At 42.6% G+C, this 23,524-nt stretch overlaps 1 protein-coding gene across 1 annotated transcript in view; it reads right to left on the bottom strand.

Moving 5' to 3' along the window:
• The window catches only part of CADM3 (cell adhesion molecule 3), a 251,125-nt gene that overhangs the window by 18,432 nt on the left and 209,169 nt on the right, over nucleotides 1–23,524 (bottom strand). Inside the window, exon 6 of the mRNA XM_075844879.1 lies at nucleotides 4,475–4,565. Coding sequence (XP_075700994.1) covers nucleotides 4,475–4,565 — 91 coding nt within the window. The remainder of the gene's footprint in view (nucleotides 1–4,474; nucleotides 4,566–23,524) is intronic.

Genomic DNA, 23,524 nt, shown 5'->3' with positions numbered 1-23,524 from the left:
AGTCGGCCCCTGATCTGCCACACCAGTTATCTTGACAGGTGTAGAGCATGTTTACCTGGATAAGCAAGGGCCTCTAAGCCCACTGGGTCCTGGCATCTTCCCAGGTTTGCCTGGTGCTGATACTTGGTTGAAGAAGAGGAGATGAGGAATAAGTGGCTAGCCCTGCGGTTAATGAATTGGGATCGATATCGGGGGAAATATTGATTTTTGCAGCTCCCTCTACTCTATTTACTGTACATTCCAGCTTTGGGATACTAGATTAAGGGTCTTTCATACCCACTAATAAAGTGATGACTTCATAGAAATCTATACTTGATATACTTATATTGTGGAATGGTGTAGTAGGGTCTATGATGGTCCAAGAACCGAACCTGATGGTTGTTGAGTAGGCTGCGGGTCGTCATTTGCTAGTTCTTATGTAAGCTGTTAAGTCAAGTGTAGGAGATGTATAAGAGATGAGTATGGAAGGTGGTACGGAGGTGAAGTGTGGAAGAGGTGAGACACTTAGAAATGCTGAGGTGGGATTAGTAACAAGAACACACTGAATAACAATAAGGGAGGGGATTGACTGTTTATACACATTATACAAGTCATTTTCTCTAGATACGCAATTCATGTTGAATTTTTGATGAATCTTTTCCTAAATTTCATGTCAACTTCATTGTATTGTAAAAAAAAATCTGCAAACGTCTTCTATACTTTGTCCTTTAATTCCAAGACTTCTGCTTGCTGTTAGTGATGAAAAAAATTCTAAAACTCATTAAAGTGTTTTGCCTTGTAACGAGCTCTGAAGCTGTGCGAGCAGCACATTATCGGGTTGTAGAAAAAAAAAATTACATTCGTTGACAGCAAGCAATATCTATCTGTAAGGAGCTGAACCTCAAAGTATATGAGAAAGCTACTGAACTTTTCAATATTAAATCGTTCATAATTAGTTAAATGGAGCTACTACGGGCATGTGCCATACCGGGGCTGATAAATATTTCACTCTGGTCCCTCAAATCCAAGTTTTTAAGGTGCTTTGTACACTAACGATCCGTAACACCATATAAAATAACAAACCGTTACTGGCAAAATTGCCAAAACGACGCCCCCTTCTTTGACATCACTTCCTCCTCTGAAGCTGTTGGCTGAAGCTGCACCACAGAGACTTCCTGCTCTGCCCGCCCCCTGCACGAACTCTGTACATAATACTGGCAATACTGAGAGCTCTATGCTAAATTTTAGCTGCATTCTCCAGCATTTGGAACAGAAAGCAGAGGGAATTAGAAAATGCTCTACTTCTACAGAGCCTGACTACAGAAGAGACTATTTGTAGTCAGATTTTCAGAAGTAGCAAATACACCCAGCAGTAAAACAAGATAAGAAAGCAAAAAGGGTTTTCTGGGATTCAATGTCCTATGCTTAGGATAGGCCATCAATGTATGAACATCCGGGATCCAATCACTAGGACTCCCAGGATCAGCAGAAAAGAGGGGCAGCAGAATAAAGGGCCACATTGTCGTTCACACGAGTGTGGCTGTGTGTGGTACTGCAGCTCAGCCCATTCAACTGACTGGGGCTAAACTAAAGTACCAGCCACAGCAACACTCGTATCTAAGTCACTGTGCCTGGATAAACAATGAAGCTCTAATCCATTGATCCCCGGGACATGGTGGCCTATGGAAAGGCCATCAATTGACAATCCTGGACTATGGAATACCCCTTTAAGAAATATTACAAAAGTAGTATATCTTTATGTTTTATAGCTATTGGTCCCATCATGTCTGATGGTGAACTTAACTTTAAGCTTTATTTACATAAAACCAAAAAGCCCCTTTATCTATCTGTATGTCAGACTCAGTGTTTATCTAAGCACAACTTTCCCTGTACCCGCGTAATACTGTACCAGTGACATTTCATTTTTGTGTTTTGTGGTCAGTAAAGGTCAGGTAAGTAATAACATGAGTTTTTTTCCCCTTAGTATACCTCACCGATAATTTAAGAGACAAGATATGAAAAGAAAAAAAATAAAATGTTTCCTCTTTGGGAAAAAAAGCAATTTCCACGATATAATTTTATATATATAAATATATATATATTTGCAAAAAATAAAATACCTTGAGGTCTTGTTGACAAGGTGAAGAACGCAGCTGTAGACTGCCAAACCGCAGCAGAAATCCAAGGGTCAGTCTCGGATTTCTTATTTTAGGAGGTAAATTTTTACTTTTTCGGGCAGATTAGTTTATGCCTTTTGTTGTTTTTTTATTCTACCTTCTTCAGGATCAATAGGGGTAAAACAAAATTTTAAAGTCCACCCATATTCATTCTCTTTCTCCCATTCCTTGGTTGAACTTTCTGGACATATATTTTTTTTCAACTGTACTATGTAACTGTATGTAAAGTTGCAACTTACCCTGTGGTCTTCATTACTTGGCCCCATTAAAAACCCATGTCAGAATATAGTTGTGTTATCCATAGTCACGGGATATAGTCATGTGACCACAGTGTCCAATGGCCTAGCCAATGATAACCAATGAGTGCGTTCTTTTTCCATTGGCTGAAGGCTATCAGCTACAATTTAATATATCTGTAATCCTGGACAATCCCTTTAAAGGGTAACTAAACTTAGTGACATTTCAGAAGTTTTGATTGGTGGGGGCCTGAGTACTGAGACCCACATGTTCGCTAAAACGAAGAGGCAGAATCGCCTGGGTGAGCGCGGTGACGCATCGTTTCCATTTGTCTTTCCTCGGAAAGCCGAGTGTGTAGTGTATGGATTCAAGATCTTCTATTGAGCCCATACACCGCTCCGAGGAAAACCGAGAAAAGCCGATCAGAAATGAAGCGGCACAGTGCTCACTCGATCGCTACCCGATCGCTTTTGCCGATTAGTTTTAGGTTTTAGTGATCGGTAAGGGCGTCCGTGCTCGGACCCCACCAATCAAAACTTGTGACATGTCACTATGACATGTCAAAAGTTTTTTAAAACTTTAGTAAGGCCTAATTCAGAACAACGGTCATCACACGGATTTATATAATTCAATGTGGCCGTTCACACGGCGGTTGTTTCAACGGACCGTGTGAAGGGTCCGTGAGAAAATAGGACATGTCCTACTTTTTCACGAATCACGCATCCCTTCATAGACTCTAGTCTATGGGGGATGCGTGATAACGCGTCCCGCAGCGCAGAGCATGGATACACCTCGGACGTGAAAGCAGCAAGTGGATCTACCCAAACAGTAGAAGACAATGTTGGATGATCTCTTGCTTGGTGCTGCTCTCCTCATAGTGAAAGAACTTGAATTCCCAAGTTTGTCTTTAATATGTACTAAGACTACGCGTATCAAGGCCGTACCAGTGACACATCATGTGATTCTTCAAGGAGAGCAACGCCAAGCAAGAAATCATCAAACGTTTTCCTCTACTTTCCTCTGACTTTGTTATTCCGAGCACGGAAGTGGCACCAGACCTGATCCGAGGCAACGCACCGAGCCGTTCCTATACAACATCCACGACCCCCGGTAATTATGAATTGAGATTCTCTACCTGTAAGCATTGGTATAGTATTCAGACGATACCCTGTGAATCGCCTCTGTGTGTCTTTTTTCTTCTACCACACAAGCAGAAGGGTGGTCTTCTTTTGCTTGTTTTGCCTTCGATTCCACGTGTTATAAGGCTACAGTATTGCTATATGACTTTTTTGCCTCGCAATTTGTCATTTAGCTCAAGGTCTGAGCTCCAGAATAGACATGAAGTTTACTTGAAAAAACCAGAGGAGATCCAGCGATTTAAATATCCATAGGAAAAACTAGGTTTCCACTTTATTGAAGTACAAGCTGAGAGCTTGAACAAAACACCAGGAGGAAAAGACAAGGTGGTGATATGCGGCAATAGATAGCCTACGCGTTTCAGGCACTGGCTGTGCCCTTAATCATGGCTGCCTCGACTTAGCCATGATTAAGGGCACAGCCAGTGTCTGAAACGCGTAGGCTATCTATTGCCGCATATCACCACCTTGTCTTTTCCTCCTGGTGTTTTGTTCAAGCTCTCAGCTTGTACTTCAATAAAGTGGAAACCTAGTTTTTCCTATGGATATTTAAATCGCTGGATCTCCTCTGGTTTTTTCTACAATTGCTGCCGTGTGCCGTCGCGGCTGATCCGGGCGACTACAAACACAGGAGTGTCAGATTGGTGAGCTGGAGGTTTCCTCCCATTTCCCTTTTCCTTTGTTATTACTAATGAAGTTTACTTGACAGCTCATATGCGTGGGGTCGGGTATATATGTGCCCTTGCCTAAGTGGGCCCCCTGCCTACTCCACCCACTACTTGAAAAGCATAGAGCATTATACCCAGATTACCATTGGCCCACCCAGTAGGCCCTGGCATCCTCACAAGTAAGTCTCCCCTTCTAGATATGCTCCAAGTTTGTTATCTTCATTCAAGTAGACCAAAAATTTACTGGGCTACAGCAACTAAAGGGCTTTATACTCACTCAGGGTTCCCAAAGGCATCACATTGTAGCTGCAGCCTGTCCCCCTCCCTTGGTAGGTTGGGCCGAGTCTCAATCTTTGCTGTGGGATGATCTGTAAGAAAGATGACGATACAATTAGTAATAACACAATAATCATAGTTTATCACTTAGGTAAAATGTTTTATGGCCCCTCATGGCCCGCACAGCAATACTTCATGGTAGACACAGAGATCTTCCCATGATCAGGATGACGTTCCTATGGAAATAATGCTTAAAGGGTAACTAAACTTTAAAAAAACGTTGACATGTCATAGTGACATGGCAGCAGAAGGTTTGATCGGTGGGGGGTCTGAGCACTGAGACCTCCACTGATCGCTAAAACGAAGCGGAAGAAGCGCTCGGGTGAGCAATGTGCGGCTTCGTTTCTGGTCGGCTTTTCTCTGAGCGGTGTATGGGCTCAATAGAAAGTCTATGAGCCCGTACACCACTCGCTCGGCTTTCCGAGAAAAGACGATCAGAAACCAATCAGCACAGATTTCACTTCTGCGGCTTCATTTCAGCGATCAGTGGGGGTCTCAGTGCTCGGACCTCCACCGATCAAAACTTCTGATATGTCTAAAGTTTTTTAAAAGTTCATATACCCTTTAAATGTAGGGACAGCCATACAAATGTTTACACACACATAATCCTTTAAAGATGACGCTTTACGAGGGTGATGGCTGCGTAGTAGTAGATGATCACACACTCACACACACACACACACACACACACACACACACACATACACACATACAGTGAAGGAAATAAGTATTTGATCCCTTGCTGATTTTGTAAGTTTTCCCACTGTCAAAGACATGAACAGTCTAGAATTTTTAGGCTAGGTTAATTTTACCAGTGAGAGATAGATTATATAAAAAAAAAAAAAAAGAAAATCACATTGTCAAAATTATATATATTTATTTGCATTGTGCACAGAGAAATAAGTATTTGATCCCTTTGGCAAACAAGACTTAATACTTGGTGGCAAAACCCTTATTGGCAAGCACAGCAGTCAGACGTTTTTTGTAGTTGATGATGAGGTTTGCTCACATGTTAGATGGAATTTTGGCCCACTCCTCTTTGCAGATCATCTGTAAATCATTAAGATTTCGAGGCTGTCGCTTGGCAACTCGGATCTTCAGCTCCCTCCATAATTTTTCGATGGGATTAAGGTCTGGAGACTGGCTAGGCCACTCCATGACCTTAATGTGCTTCTTTTTGAACCACTCTTTTGTTGCCTTGGCTGTATGTTTCGGGTCATTGTCGTGCTGGAAGACCCAGCCACGAGCCATTTTTAATGTCCTGGTGGAGGGAAGGTGGTTGTCACTCAGGATTTGACTGTACATGGCTCCATCCATTCTCCCATTGATGCGGTGAAGTGGTCCTGTGCCCTTAGCAGAGAAACACCCCCAAAACATAATGTTTCCACCTCCATGCTTGACAGTAGGGACAGTGTTCTTTGGGTCATAGGCAGCATTTCTCTTCCTCCAAACACGGCGAGTTGAGTTAATGCCAAAGAGCTCAATTTTAGTCTCATCTGACCACAGCACCTTCTCCCAATCACTCTCAGAATCATCCAGATGTTCATTTGCAAACTTCAGACGGGCCTGTACATGTGCCTTCTTGAGCAGGGGGACCTTGCGGGCACTGCAGGATTTTGATCCATTACGGCGTAATGTGTTACCAATGGTTTTCTTGGTGACTGTGGTCCCAGCTGCCTTGAGATCATTAACAAGTTCCCCCCGTGTAGTTTTCGGCTGAGCTCTCACCTTCCTCAGGATCAAGGATACCCCACGAGGTGAGATTTTGCATGGAGCCCCAGATCGATGTCGATTGACAGTCATTTTGTATGTCTTCCATTTTCTTACTATTGCACCAACAGTTGTCTCCTTCTCACCCAGCGTCTTACTTATGGTTTTGTAGCCTATTCCAGCCTTGTGCAGGTCTATGATCTTGTCCCTGACATCCTTAGAAAGCTCTTTGGTCTTGCCCATGTTGTAGAGGTTAGAGCCAGACTGATTAATTGAGTCTGTGGACAGGAGTCTTTTATACAGGTGACCATGTAAGAGCTGTCTTTAATGCAGGCACCAAGTTGATTTGGAGCGTGTAACTGGTCTGGAGGAGGCTGAACTCTTAATGGTTGGTAGGGGATCAAATACTTATTTCTCTGTGCACAATGCAAATAAATATATATCATTTTGACAATGTGATTTTCTGTTTTGTTTTTTTTTTTTTTTATATAATCTATCTCTCACTGGTAAAATTAACCTAGCCTAAAAATTCTAGACTGTTCATGACTTTGACAGTGGGCAAACTTACAAAATCAGCAAGGGATCAAATACTTATTTCCTTCACTGTATATATATATATATATATATATATATATATATATATATATATATATATTTACTATGCTGATGGCTGTGGGCAGAAGAAGATTCATGTGTATGTTCAGGGCCGACCTTGGGTTGGATTCGCCCTATGCAGTAGTTTCTATGGTATTATGTACTACTTGGGCACTATGTGGTACAGCATAAAATGGGGCACCTTATGGTGTACCATATAGTGCCCAAAAAATACATAATACAGCGTACAAGTAAAATTGCCATAAAGTGTCTAAAAAAATGCTGGCCAATCAATAAACTAGGGAATGAAGTTGCCTTTGGGGCATCAAGTATGGTATCAGGGATGCAAGCTTCTGATGCCCAGGCAATTAAGACCAGTGGTTGCCCCTTCAGTAAGGACAGGTAATGCTTTATGTGTGACCCCACAAGTTGCACACCACTAAGGCTGGCCCTCTGTCTGTCTATGTGACAATTATTACTGTGTTGATGGATGTGGGCAGCAGAGAATATACACGTGTGTGTGTGTTGTGTGTGTGTGTGTGTGTGTCTGTGTGTCTGTGGGTGTGTCTGTGGGTGTGTCTGTGGGTGTGAGTGTATGTATGGAAATGATGTTTTACTGTGCTGATGGCTGTGGGCCGTGGAAAATGGAGCGTGGTGCCTCCTGCCCTTCTATCTGTGGACATACATGGACAACACAACTACATTGGTTACAATTCAGATCCAGAACACAATGTATATACTAATTTGACGGTCAACTGAAATGAAGAAGGGTCTGGCTTCAGAAATAACAAGCCCCTTCGTCTTATCAGCTTTGTGTTCATTCATTGCCAACAGGTGACATCACTGGTAAATGGATGATGTCACATTCTTACTAAACCTGAAAATAACCCCACTCATGAGGTCATTTTACCGAGGAACTGACTCATTAGCAGTTGGACCCTGATTTAGGTATCTCATAGTGACAGGCGTGAATCATTAGGCACTGTGATTCCATGACAGGGCATGATGGGAGTTGTAGTTTTGCAGCAGCTGGAGATTCACAAGCTGGAGACCACTGTTGTAACTACTAAATTGCAGGATTAACTCACCCAATATGTTCTCGCAAGGTGGCCAAAATGTGTAATAATCCAGGCGCTCAGATGTCAGATTATATATTTATTCTCCATTCCATGTAATTTATTGAACGCACTGTAAACTGAGGATGTTGTACTTTAGTGGTTCTAATGTTTTATGTGAAGTAGCAGTCCCCATATGAGAAAAATATGTCCCCAATACTGTTTAGTAAAGACAAGCATTTATTAAACAATATTTCATGATGATGTGCCCACTAGGGGGCACTGTTTTATAATGTTTATGGCTTTTTGATAAAACGTAAAAAGCAATAAACGACTTCCGATATGCTATCAATGAACATTTCTAAAAAGTAAAGACAAGCAATTATTAAACAATATTTCATGATAATGTGCCCACTAGGGGGCACTGTTTTGTAACGTTTATGGCTTTTGGGGAAAACGTAAAGAGCAATAAATGACTTCCGATATTCTATCAATGCACATTTATAAACAGTAAAGACAACCAATTAGTAAACAATATTTCATGATAATGTGCCCACTGGGGGGCAATGTTTTGTAACGTTTATGGCTTTTTGATAAAACGTAAAGAGCAATAAACTACTTCCGATAATTTGTCAAAGAACATTTATAAAAGGGAATGTACTCGGTTTAGGTAGTGTATAATTTCTGCATATTTTCCCTTTATTGTAGAACCTACTGTCTGACTCATTTTGCTGCAAAGCGGACTAGCTATAAAGTTTCTGCTAAATCCATTCAATGTTTAGCTCACACCTCTCTCTATTCCTCTGCTAAGTGCCAATGCTTTATGAAGCACAGAGACTAGAGCTGCGGATAACGTAGCAGATCCTTAACACTTTGGAACAAATACATAAATCTAATAATGACAGAGTGGCTTGGGATAAGACACAGAAGACTCACGGCCAAATAAGGCTGATTTTATCATGTGCGCTAGTTGGGAAGTGGCAGGCTCTGGGGAAATGTATGAATGTACTGCAATGCCTCAGAGTATACAGTCAGGAGGAGGGAGTGGGCGAGGGGGTGAAGGGGTCTGGTGCAGGAGCCGCAAAAGAAGGGCACTGCGTAGGGAGCTGTAATATATAGGGGCTGTGGGAAAGGAGGGGAACAACCTCAGAGCCTTATGAGCGAAGGTGCTAAGAGTAAGAAGCGTCGACACACAGCAAGTATATGATACAGCAACCAAAGTGTGTGAACAAATTTTCTAGAGTGAATATAAAATTTTTAATACAATATAGTTTTTAGATTTAAAATTCTGTACTGATTAATTTATTTATGTATCTTGATAACGTTCAGAGCTCCAAATCCCATGCATAGATATAGACTTGAAACATAACATTCTGGCTGCTTCCAGTCACCACTAGGGGGAGCTTAAGAGCTTACTGTATACAGTGTTATTATTAGGTTCAATGTAAAACCAGTATGCAGTAAGCTCCCCCTAGTGGTGGCTGCAGCCAGACAAAACTTTATGTCATACCTTTATATCTATGCAGGGCATCACTATAAAGATATATTAAATATTAATCAGCACATCATTTTAAATTATTTAGAATAAAATGGGGTTCAAGGTGCATATTCACTTTAAGTGAGCCTAGACTAGAAATTATTGGTCTTACTTGTCCTACACTGCCATATGTATTGTCATCGTACAATGTCATTTTATGCAAGACTGTATACAGCCTATTGTGACATCAGTACTATCCATAAACTTTTAATCCTAGAGGTTCAGTGGAGGATTACATGCACATGAGAAATAAATGTGATCTTAAAGGCATAGACGTACTATTTTAGGAGCAAAGATGGTGTAACTAGCACTAGCCAAAAACTTGTAAAACGGGGTACTATAGCTGGGTTCAATGATGAACCTAAGGGTATGTTCACACAGGCTATTTTTGGCCGTTTTTCGGGCCGTAAACGTCCAAAAAACGTCTGAAAAATCGGAAGCAGAAATGGTAAAAACGGCGTTCTGTTCCGATGACCCGTTTTTTTACGCGGCCGTGTAAAAAAACAGCCACAATAAAGAAGTGCAGGTCACTTCTTAGTCTATGAAAAACAGCTCCAAAAACGTCCCAAATAGTGACCTGCACTTCTTTTTCGCAACCATTTTTTTACGCGCCCGTTTTTTTTTTTTAAAAACGGTCCATCGGAACAGAACGCCGTTTTCTCCATTGTAATCAATGGGCATATGTTTGGAGGTGTTCTACTTCCGATTTTTCGGCCGTTTTTAGGGCGTTTACGGCCCGAAAAACAGCCTAAAATAGGCCATGTGAACATACCCTAAAGCTGGTACTTATGAGGGCACTTAGGCTGGCGCTTATGATAAAACTGAGGCTGTTATTATTATGGGGGGCACTAAGGACAACATGTATAAGGACACTAAGGTTGACGACTATGGCATCTAGATGTTACTGTTATATTTCGCACTGTAGCTGTCATTTTTTTAGTGGAACTGTGGCTGTTATAGTATGGGGGTACTGTGGCTATCACTGTTATTGCGCAACTGTAGTTGTCACTATCATTGGAAAACTGTGACTGTCATGGTATGGGGGCACTGTGTATGTTACCGTTACAGTGGAAATGTGGCTTTTACTGTCATGGGATAAATGTTACTGTCATGATATCGGGGCACCGTGACTGTCACTGTTATAGTGGCTGTCACTGTCATGAAAAAAACTTGACCATAACTGGCATGGGGCCCTTTGGAAGTCACGGTTATAGGGGTACTGTGGCTGTTACTGATATGGAAGCACTAAGAACAGCATTTATGAGGACACTGAGGTTTGTGTTTATGATAGCACTGGGGCTATCATTATTGTGGGGGCACTAAGGACAACATGTAAAAGGGCACTGAGTTTGTCGACAATGGCAACTGTTTTTTAATGATATGTTCCCACTGTGGCTGTCACTGAAAACAGAGTTACTGTGGCTGTCACTATTATAGTGGAACGGTGGCTGTCACTGTTATGGGAAAACTGTGAGCACTGTGGCTGTCTCTGTTATAAGGGTACTGTGGTTGTCACTGATATGGAAGTAATGCGGCTAGAACTATTATGGGGCATTGTGGCTGGCACTGATGTGGAAGTAAAGTGGCTAGCACTGTTATGGGGCATTGTGGCTGGCACTGATATAGAAGTAATGTCACAAGCACTGTTATGGGGCACAGGGGCATCTGGAACTAAAAAAGTTGAGTCATCTGCCAAGCATGATCTTAATGGCTCTGTCATTCATTTGCTGATAAAACGGATGTGCCAACTGGCAAATTCAATGTAGGCTACTGACGGGAAATGCACGTAACGCTCACTTAGAGCATGGTCAGGTAGGTTGGTGGTAATATCTGTGAAATCACAATTTGAAGGGCTGGATCTCAATGTAGGATGCCAAGTGCTACAAGGGAAGCTAAGCATCTTTATCTATTGTAATGTCACGGTCGGTATTCCTCCCCATTGTTTCATGTAAAAAACGTATTCGCCACTGAACGCTTTAAGAGTTGCTTTAGTCATTCTCACAAAGACACAATGTGATTTAGCCATTTAGGTTGCTCAATACGTGAGCTTTGTTTGGTATTGAGTTGTGTATTCTGCTCCAACAAGCAAGCCAAGGGTAAGGATATATTGTTTGCTTATATGTATCATTAGCTAGGTATTAGCCAAAGCAGAAACTCCTTGGCATCGAGCCAAACAGTATATATATATCAGCTGACAAAACAGGAAAGGACTAGCAAAGAAAAGCAAAGGCTACTGCTCAGATCAAGCCATTTCATCAGGTCACAATTTTGGAACTTGGAATAAACTCAAAATCGAGAAGTTCTCCTAAAAAAGCTTCATCATCTGAAACCAGCCCCCGAGAGGAGAGATGATATAGTCACGCGCCAAGGAACATCTTGAGTTGTCATAGCCTGAAGACCAAATTGGTTTATACTTCTTGTTTGACTACATATTTCACATAACCTATAAACTAATAGGCTACTACAACCAGAACCAGGTCCACCATAGTCTAGTGTCCACAAGAGCTGCCAAAGCAAACAATGTGTGTGCATTATCATTGTGGTTCTCGTGCCAAAAGAAGCTAATCATGGGAAATGGGTGAGGATCCCCTATTACTAATAGGCTACTAAAACCAAGCCAAAACCTGGTCCACCATGATTTACTGTTTTGGAGGACCACATGGGCACCCAATGGACAATAATTAGTTTTGTGGTTCTCTTGCCAAAAAAAAGCTAATCTGGGGTAATGGGTGAGGATCCCAGCAGTTAGACTCCTTGCTACCACAAATACACGACTAAAAAACAAACCAAAACCAGGTGTACCATGGTGTACTGCTGGAGGACCACAAGGGCACCCAATGCAAACAATGGACGGGCATTATTATTATTCTCTTTCCAAAACACATCTAATTTGGAGTAATGGGTGGGGATACTAGAAGTTAGACCTTTTGCTACCACAAATAGGTAATTGCAACCCAAAACAAACCAGAATCAGGTCCAACATGGTCTACTGCTTTGGTCTACTTCTTTGGAGGACCACAGGGGCACCCAATGCAAACAATGGACGGGCATTATTATTGTGGTTATCTTTCCAAAACACATCTACTTTAGGGTAATGGGTTAGGATACTAGCAGTTAGACCTCTTGCTACCACAAATACACTACTACAAACAACATAAACCAAAACCAGGTCCACCTTGGCCTACTGCTTTGGAGGACCACAAAGGAACACAATGAAAACAATGGACAGGAATTATTATTATGGTTCTCTTTCCAAAACACATCTAATTTGGCATAATAGTTAAGGATACCAGCAGTTAGATCGCTTGCAACCACAAATAGACTACTACAACCAAAACAAACCAGAACCATGTCCACCATCTATTGCTTTGAAGGACCACAAGAATACCTAATGCAAATAATGGATGGACATTATTATTATTGTGGTTCTCTTTCTAGAACACATTTAATTTGGGGTAATGGGTGAGGATATCAGCTGTTAGACCCCCTTGCTACCACAAACAGGCTACTATATCCAAAACAAACCAAAATCAGGTCCACCATGGTTTACTGATTTGTAGGACCACAAGGGCACCCAATGAAAACAATGGACGGGCATTATTATTATGGTTCTCTTTCCAAATCACATCTAATCTGAGTTAATGGCTAAGGATACCAGCAGTTAGACCCCTTGCTACCCCAAATAGACTACTACAACAAAAACAAACCAAAACCAGGTTCACCATGGTCTACTGCTTTGGAGGACCACAAGGGCGCTCAATACAAACAATGGGCGGGCATTATTATTGTAGTTCTCTCTCCAAAACACATCTACTTTGAGGTAATGGGTAGGTATACCGGCAGTAAGATCCCCTTGCTACCACAAAAAGGCAGCTACAACCCAAAACAAACCAAAACCAGGTTCAAAATGGTTTACTGCTTTGGAGGACCACAAGGGCACACAATGCAAACAATGGGTGGGCATTATTATGGTTCTCTTTCCAAAACACATCTAATTTGGGGTAATGGGTGAGGATACCAGCAGTAAGACCCCCTTGCTACCACAAACAGGCTACTACAACCAAAACAGACCAAAACCAGGTCCACCATGGTCTACTGCTTTGTAGGACCACAAGAACACTCAATGAAAACTATGTACATGCATTATTATTGTGGCTCTCTTTCCTAAACAGCTAATCTGAGCTAATGGGTGAGGAACCAGCAGTAAGAACCCCTCGATACCACAAATAGACTACTACAACCAAAACCAGGTCCACCATGGTCTACTGCTTTATAGGACCACCACAAGGGCACTCAATGCAAACAATGTACAGGCATTATTATTGTGGCTCTCTTTCCTAAACAGCTAATCTGGGCTAATGGGTGAGGATACAAGAAGACCACAAATAGGTAATTACAACACACAAAAAAACAAACCAAAACCAGGTCCACCATGGTCTACTGCTTTGGAGGACCACAAGGGCACACAATGCAAACAATGGGTGGGCATTATTATGGTTCTCTTTCCAAAACACATCTAATTTGGTATAATGGGTGAGGATACCAGCAGTAAGACCCCCTTGCTACCACAAACAGGCTACTACAACCAAAACAGACCAAAACCAGGTCCACGATGGTCTACTGCTTTGTAGGACCACAAGAACACTCAATGAAAATGATGTACAGGCATTATTATTGTGGCTCTCTTTCCTAAACAGCTAATCTGGGCTAATGGGTGAGGATACAAGAAGACCACAAATAGGTAATTACAACACACCAAAAAACAAACCAAAACCAGGTCCACCATGGTCTACTGCTTTGGAGGACCACAAGGGCTCCCAAAGTATACAATAAATACATTTATATCAAGGCCAAAAATAGTTAATTTGGGGTTAGCGGGTGAGGTTCCCCGCAGAAGAATCTGTAATGTCAAACAGAGGTCCATACCAGGAGCCTCAGGAAGGGATAAGAAGAAGATTTGAGGGTGTTCTTTTTTTTTCAGATTCTATTGTAAAAATCTGAGCAGATCAACACTCTCATTCATTCAGATGGGAAAAAAATAGAAGCGTTTTACGGCACCAACCTCCTACTGGGCGTACAAACCGCCTAAAGCGTTATACACTTCACACATAAACTCATACGGTATAAACCTCGAGCAGAGATAAACATATGCATAGCACACAAATCCAAATCAAGAAGGTACACGACAGAATCCTGGGAGACGTAGTTGAAATGACAACCACAGAGGCCTAATCCCATATTTTATTACAATTAACCCCGTCGTAACCAAAGAAAACGGTGGCTCCTGCAGAGTGATTGCAGAATCGGAGAGTCTCTGGCTCGCTGTATAATAAAGATGCCTCTCAGCCACCCGGGTCAATATAAATTGAGTAGGATCTAGCAGGCTGCTTGTGCCTGCTGACTATCAGTCACTTGGACATGGCTGTTAACTCCAGGGGAAATTGAATCGCTTATCAAACATCTTTCAGAATAACAGAAACCTGGCAGACTGGCTCTTTTCCCAAACAGAGAGGCGCGTCTGGGCAAAAAAAAAGATGAGTTTAGCGTCAGGGGCACGCACACAGTGAGAGGGGCATTGGCAGAAATGTTTAAGGATCTATTAAAAGGGTTTGTCTGGTTAAAAATTCCCATTTTCAAATACCCTTTTAGTATTTCTGAATTAATGGGGGGGGGGGGGGGACCTGCTCAGGACTCTCACCCACAGCAGAGAATGTTCATTTCTCCCTCTGGAGGACCCAGAATGTCCCTGCAATACATTAGATCTGTGTAATGCTTCATTTCCCCTGCTATTAAAAAATTGCTGCAGGTGATCACAGGTCCCTTCAGCAGCACATGTTGTGATCAGGTTATTGTCGAAGGACACCTTCTAGAAACAAGAGCTTGTCAAAATTGGACAACCCCTTTAATTTCCATATGGTAGTGCTATTCTAGTTATACCCGCTAAAGGGGGTTTTACACAGGACGATTATCGGGCGGACAAGCATTCATATAACGCTCGTTGCCGATAAATGTCCTGTGTAAACAGGGGAACGGTCAGCAGATGAACGAGCAAACGCTCGATCATCTGCTGGCCATATCGTTTTAACAAAGTAAAAGATTATCGTTATCGGCAGCACATCTCGCTGGGAAACAGGGAGACGCGCTGCCGACATAATAATCATGCATGGGGACGAGTGATCGGAGTAACGCCTGCTTGTCCCCATCCATAGCTCAGTGTGACAGGAGCAAATGTGCGCCGACCAACGATGTCTCGCTGATCGGTGCTCGCTGCACCGGCCGCTTATCGGCCGGTGTAAAAGGGCCTTAATACAGATGGAGCAGAATTGTGTTTGGAAATTACCAAAAGGTGACCACAGGTGCTGTCAGATCTTTAATATCAATTCCAACTGTTGGAAAATAGTTTGGACATGATTAGAAATGATACCATTTGGTCTTTGTCAGTTAAAGGGATTTTTGTAATCCGTGAATAAAGCGATGGGGCTACAGTGAACGACTGGGCCCACAATGGATATCCCTGGACAGGTATGTTGATACTTACCCATCACTGACCTTTTCCTTTGCAGGTGCAGAGGAACGTTCATTTAGAGACCACATCCCTTACTTCACCTGCATAGCAGGTAGTACCAGCTAGGGCAAACTGAGAATAGGACTGCTGTGTGCTGTGAGCTCCACCTAGTGGTAGCTGCTGGCAGCCAGAATTGATCATTTAACTCTAAATATAAGAAAAACAGAGCTCCAAACCCCCGTAACGATACATGCTATAATGCTCTGCGCCCTGTGGCAATGCCCAATTGCCTGAAGGCTCACTCTGCCCTTTGTACCAGCATCATTATAATTTTTGGAATAAATGCAAAATATAATTAAGGATTCAGATGGAGCTTTGATGGTACACAGGAGAAACCTAAATACACCAGCTCAGTGGTAAAGTGGCCTGGATATTATATTATTACAAGCGTTATTCATTTCTAGCATTTTTTTGTTTTCATTTTTTTGCCATATTACGTTGTATGCCGTGCGTTATGCCATGATGCGCATGCCGTGTTCAATAAATCAATTTTCTTGGCTCTGCGAAAATAATTCCAGGTGGCGGGTTAGAATTTATTTCAAGGCTACCCAGGTGGTTCTGTTGAGTGTCATCCTGGCTAATAAAATTCCTGACAGACAGAGCATGATAGAGCAAACAAACAGATAGTTCTGATAAAGGAAGGTAAAAACAGACGTTCGTGGAGCAGGAAACCTGACAGTCCAAACATTACAAAGGATTAGATTAAATTCGGAACCCCTGTCTCCAGCATAGCCCCCTTTTAATTAAATCATCTACAAGACGTCTCATGGAGTGCCCGGTGTCGCTCTCGCGCAGTCTAAACTACAGTAAAAAAGTGTTTTTTTTTGTCAATTGTATAATGTTCTGCAACTTTCTAAAATACGTTGGTTGTGGTCCGATTCCTCAACGTTTTCAAAATCTCTGCTTGCTGTCAGTGAAGGCAAACATGCTTGTTTAAATACGTACAGACCTTCTCACAGCTAACTACAATTGTATCCAGTCTAGATTGGATAACTGGTAGCCAACAGGTGCGTTCCCTGCGGCCCCTAGGTCCCCTGTTTTGCCGAGTGCTCAACTTGGCGAACTCCAATAATGATGTCTACTCTGCATTATAGTTGTTTCTTGGTGGCATAGGGTTTATACTGTTTCTTGGGGGGCATGCGGTCAGCAGGTAAAATTGCTGCTTCCGTCAAGTCTTGGAAGTAGTGAGTATCAACCATGGGCAAGTAGCTGAGCTAATTCATGAAGGGCATATGACTGCCCCATTTCTTGGGTGGCATGTGGCTGAGCTGTTTCTTAGGGGTGGCATATGGGCTACACTGTTTCTTGAGAACATGTAGGTCATCTGTTTTTTTGGGGACATAAAGGCTGCATTATTTCTTGGGGGCTGAGCACGGGTGTAACTGTAGGAGGTGCAGAAGTAGCAGTCATACCCGGGCATAAAGGGGGCTCCAAGACCCCTCTGCCACATGAGACGACACCAGTAATATAAATGGTGCGTGGAAGGTGGGGGCTCTGATACAGATTTTGAATTGGCGCCCAAGTTACGCCTCTGTGGTTGAGCTGTTTTGTGGTGGGCATAGGGGCTGGGCTGTTTATTAGGTGGAATGTGGCTGCCCTATGTATTGGGGGCATGTGGCAGTGCGTTTCTTGGATGCATAGAGCTGTGCCATTTCAGGGTGGCATGTGGCTGCGACATTGAGTGTAATGTATGTTATGTGCGGCCTTCAAATGTAGTCAAGAGTGGCATCTGAGGCCCAGATAATAGAGCGGGTTGCCCTCCACTAGTTTGCTACGTTCTCAAGGGCTCCAAATGAAATAAAATTGAAGATAAAAACAAACAAAAGTCATTATTCATTAAAAGGGTTTCTGCCTGAAAGATTGATCTGCTCGATTCTCACTTGTGACATTACCCAGAGAGATGGAAGAGACGGAGGGAGCAGCGGAATCGGTGCCTTCTCAAAGTTAATGATCAATTATTTATAAATAGTTCTTGAAACTTAATACTGTCACACAATCGCGCCCTGTGAGGTTTATAATGAACTATCTGTGCCGTGTTAAACTCCGCTCCTCCATCCCACACCCAGATCAGTTTGGCAGCTGACTGTCACGCCATTTCAACACATTTCTGTCACACGTTTACTAATTAAGATGATAAGATGAAAAGCCATAACAATAGTTCTGAGTAGTCAACAATCTGGAGACAAAGATGCTTTCTGTCCAAACGAAAATAATACTAAAGCGTATGTACACCTTTAAGTTATATACAGATATAATCTACATAAAAAGTTGATCCTAACTTACATCCTGTATTATACTCCAGAGCTGCACTCACTAGTCTGCTGGTGGAGTCACTGTGTACATACATTACATTACTTATCCTGTACTGATCCTGAGTTACATCCTGTATTATACTCCAGAGCTGCACTCACTATTCTGCTGGTGGAGTCACTGTCTACATACATTACATTACTTATCCTGTACTGATCCTGAGTTACATACTGTATTATACTCCAGAGCTGCACTCACTAGTCTACTGGTGGAGTCACTGTGTACATACATTACATTACTTATCCTGTACTGATCCTGAGTTATAGCCTGTATTATACTCCAGAGCTGCACTCACTGTTCTGCTGGTGGAGTTACTGTGTACATACATTACTTATTCTGTACTGATCCTGAGTTACATCCTGTATTATACTCCAGAGCTGCACTCACTATTCTGCCGGTGGAGTCTCTGTGTACATACATTACATTACTTATCCTGTACTGCTCCTGAGTTACATCCTGTATTATACTCCAGAGCTGCACTCACCATTCTTCTGGTGGAGTCACTGTGTACATACATTACATTACTTATCCTGTACTGATCCTGAGTTATATCCTGTATTATACTCCAGAGCTGCACTCACTGTTCTGCTGGTGGAGTTACTGTGTACATACATTACATTACTTATCTTGTACTGATCCTGAGTTACATCCTGTATTATACTCCAGAGCTGCACTCACTATTCTGCTGGTGGAGTCTCTGTGTACATACATTACATTACTTATCCTGTACTGATCCTGAGTTATATCCTGTATTATACTCCAGAGCAACACTCACTATTCTGCTGGTGGAGTCACTGTGTACATACATTATATTACTTATCCTGAATTGCACCTGCATTATACTCCAGAGCTGCACTCACTATTCTGCTGGTGTAGTCACTGTGTACATACATTACTTATCCTGTACTAATCCTGAGTTACATCCTGTATTATACTCCAGAGCTGCACTCACTATTCTGCTAGTGAAATCACTGTGTACATACATTACATTACTTATCCTGTACTGATCCTGAGTTACAGCCTGTATTATACTGCAGAGCTGCACTCACTATTCTGCTGGTAGAATCACTGTGTACATACATGACATTGCTTACCTTGTACTGATCGTGAGTTATATCCTGTACTATGCTCGCTCCAGAGCTGCACTTACTGTTCTGCTGGTTCTCATTGAAAACAGTGAACAATCTTATTGACAGACACACCCTTAACAGTTTAGCTGAGCTTCTTCACTCTTATTCTTTACAACTAGGTTTTCCCAATATTAGATTATTGTACAGTTCCTGGTGTAAAGATTGTACTGTGTAATATTTAACTAGCAAGCAATGCTAAAGAACTCAGCTCTAAATCCTGCAGAATTGTGAATGCAGCTCTGGACTATAATACAGGCTGTAACTCAGGATCAGTACAAAATAAGAAATTCAATCTAATTATAAAGTTACTGAACTTTATATGTAGATTAGTTCTATATGTAAACTGTGGATGCATCAGGGTGAAAATGGGTAACCTGGTGACACCTGTGTCCAGTGAAACATCCTCCTGGTGGCCCCTATGATCTGCCATCATCTCTAGGGCCTGATCCTTCCCAGTTTCTAAAAAAATTTGAATGACAACTCGTGCTGACTACTTCATAGGCAGAATACAGAGAGCTGCTATTAGGGAATTGCTATTTATGCAATATCCAAACATAAAACACCTGAACGTGGGACTTCGGCATCCATTTAACTACAGTGTTCTTCATGAATGGGGCTTAGGAGCTGTGACTTATGCGTTTCAGGCTCTGTTAGGGGCCTCCATCACAGATTTCGTTCTATTTGCTAGACAAACTAGTGCAGCAAAATTACAGAAACCATGGAGTAGACCCGACGGAACCCATTAAAGTCAATAGTATCCATCATGCAATGGATCCCGTTATTCCTATGACGGAGCAGAGCAACGGAAACACGGATGCAGAGCTGCCATACCCGGCATAGTCAATGGTGTTATTTCTGGAGGAAAACCAGAAACTTCTAATCGTATACAACCCCCTTAATGGTGGGATGCATGAATGTATAGACCACATCGTACACGTCAAAATGTCGCCACTGAAGGTATATCTCCACTAAATATGAAGTTATAATGGTACAGAGAAGTTAGTTGGAACCAAAAAGATAATGAAGGCTCCTAGATCACCACCAGAACAAAGAAGCCACTGGAGTTCTCCAAGAAGATTTCCAAAAACTCTTCTAGAAGACCAGAAAGACCACACTTCCTTATGTTCTGTTACTACAATGGAAGTCTGTCCATGAAGTTGGGTGAAGTCCTCTGCCATCGACACTCCACCACTTCCAGAAGATCACAGTCCATCGTCATGGAGGGGCTGGAGAACCGAAGCTCTCCTTGGAGCTGAAGACCAAGAAGACCTCCCTGGAGGCCCATACTGAGTAAACATGTGAATATTATATGAAGATACACTATAAACGTATTCTACAAACACATAATTATAATATATATTATAAATAGTATCACAAAGGAGCGCCTGTAATGAAATAAACAAAGATCCCCGAAGCTTTTAAAGAACCTCCATGTTAATGACTATGTTTTGGCTAGTAAAAGGGATTGTCACTTTAACACCAGCGCTATTCCTACTGACCTTAAGCTTTGAGCTAATGGGATCGTCTTGAGATCCAATTTGCATGTGGACGAGAATAATTAGCATACAACAGACCTCTGTTGCCGACATGGAGACCATTTGCATACTAATGGTCTGACATTTGCATAATTAATACTGAGACTGGCAGATAGGGCCTGGCAGAGGGGAAGCTATGAAAGTGTTAAATATATGCCCTGAAGAGAGGAGCATTATGGGAGCTGTATCTTTTTTTGTGGTTAAGCAACGGGGTTGAGGCAGGAATCGGAAGGGCAGGTCGAAGAAAGAAAAGATACTGGAGGGAATCAGATGGAAGATATCTATTAGACGAAAAACATCCCCAGAACTTACAGACAAATCCCTCCTAGTATCATTCTCTTTCATGCATTGGAGCGTGAAGTCAAATTCCTTTGCATCTCATAGTCCAGAAAATCTGATGGACCAGTACTTAAATAATGTGGAATATCTAGACCAAGATTAAACTGGGGGAAAGATAACAACTGATGGGACTTTTGTCAGTAAAAAATACAAAATTGAAAGTGAGAAATTTTATATAAAGAAGTTCAGAATTAAAAACAAACATTGCTGATTTTTTCCAAAAACAGCGCCACCCCTGTCCATAGGTTGTGTGTGGCATTGCAGCTCAGTCCAACTCACTTCAATGGACCTGGGCTGCAATATCTCACACAACCCATGGACAGGTGTGGAACTGTTACTGGAAGAAAGCCGCCATGTTTTTCTAATCCTGGACAACCCCTTTAATTGGAGTGTACTCCCTGAGGCTTTCTATTCTTACAACCTTTGTATAACTTTCTATGACCAGTTAGATTTAAAACAGTGGAAGGATTAAGTAAATATGATTGTCTAGATCAGTGGTGTCCAACTTGTCGCTCTTCAGCTGTCATGGCATGATGGGAATCGTAGATAGATAGATAGATAGATAGATATGAGATAGATAGATAGATAGATAGATAGATAGATAGATAGCAGTGGCGTAACTACAGCGGTAGCAGCCGTAGCGGCTGGTACGGGGCCCGTGGCTTGAGGGGGCCCGTGCCGCCAGCCGACACGCCCCCTCATATGCCCGGTGGCGCCGCTAGCAGCCGTTATGGCTGCTACAGCGGTAGCTCCGCTACTACGGGGCCCGCGCCGCCGAGCCCTCCCATGCCCGTAGGCGTCGCTAGCAGCGGAGGGGGCCCCGGTGCTAGCGACAGCCAAATACATGCATTCAGCACCTTACAATGATGCTGATTGGCGGAGCAAAATGACTTGCCCCGCCAATCAGCGCCTTTCAATGACGATAGCGGCGCAATGACGTCATCGCACCGCTTCCGTGCTTGAAAGGTGCTAATTGACGGGGCAAGTTATTCTGCGCCGCCAATCAGCGTCATTGAATGATGCGTCGTTCAGCTCCAACAGACCTGCTCAGAAGAGAGCAGGTCTACATTGCCATCGGACGGCGCGGGAACGGGATCATGTGAGTATGTAAGGTTTTTTGTTTTTTTCCAATAAAACTGTGACTGCCATTATCTATAGTGGGGGCTCTATCTACAGGGGGGGGGGTCGTCTTTATTTGGGCCACTATATGTGGGTTTGTGGAGCACTATCTACAGGGGGGACTATATGTGGGGTTGTGGGCCACTATATACAGGGGTCTATATGTGGGACACTATATACAGGGGTGGTCTATATATGGGCCACTATATACAGGGGTGGGTTACCTGTGGGGCACTAGCTATAGGGTGGCTATATGTAGGACACTGTTTACAGGGGTGACACTATATACAGGGGAGCTATATGTGAGACTATCTAGAGAGGTGGGCTATACGTGGAGCACCATCTATAGGGGAAGCTATATGTAGGGCAGCACGGTTGCTCAGTGGTTAGCACTATTGCCTTGCAGCTCTGGAGTCCATATGTAGGCACTATCTACAGAGGGCTGTATATGGGACACTATCTACAGGGGCTTCTATGTAGGGCACTATCTACAGAGGCTCTATGGGGTCACTATCTACAGGGGGCTATTGGGGCACTATCTACAGGGGGCACGGTGTGTGTGTGTGTGGGACACAGTGTATGGTACTATTATAATCAGGGACACAGTGTATGGCGCTATTATAGTTAGAGGTGCACTTTATGGTACTATTATAATCAGGGACACAGTCTATTATATTATTATTATAGTTAGAAGTGCAGTGTATGGAGCTTTATTATATTTAGAGGTATTGAGAATTTTAACTTCGTTTATAGGTGCAGAAATGTTTTAAATGTGTGAAGCTGAAGACATCTGAGCGGAAAACTGGGGCATTGTAGGGGGCGCTATGGTGGCATTATGCTGTGTGGGTGCAGCTATGAGGGGCATTATACTGTGTAAGAGGAAGCTATGGGGGCATTATACTGTGTGAGGGGCACTATGGGGCATTATACTGTGCAGAGAGCGCTATAGGAGCATTATGCTGTGTGTGTGTGAGGACTATGGGGCATTGTACTGTGTGGGGGGCAGCTATTGGGTCATTATACTGTGTAAAGGGCAGCTATGGGGCATTATACTGTGCAGGGGGTGCTATGGGGGCATTATGCTGTGTGGGGGCAGC

Source organism: Rhinoderma darwinii, chromosome 12, assembly GCF_050947455.1.
Source record: "Rhinoderma darwinii isolate aRhiDar2 chromosome 12, aRhiDar2.hap1, whole genome shotgun sequence".
Classification (NCBI taxonomy): Eukaryota; Metazoa; Chordata; class Amphibia; order Anura; family Rhinodermatidae; genus Rhinoderma; species Rhinoderma darwinii.
Note: the sequence above shows the minus strand (reverse complement) of the source record. Positions and strands in the feature narration are given on the sequence as shown.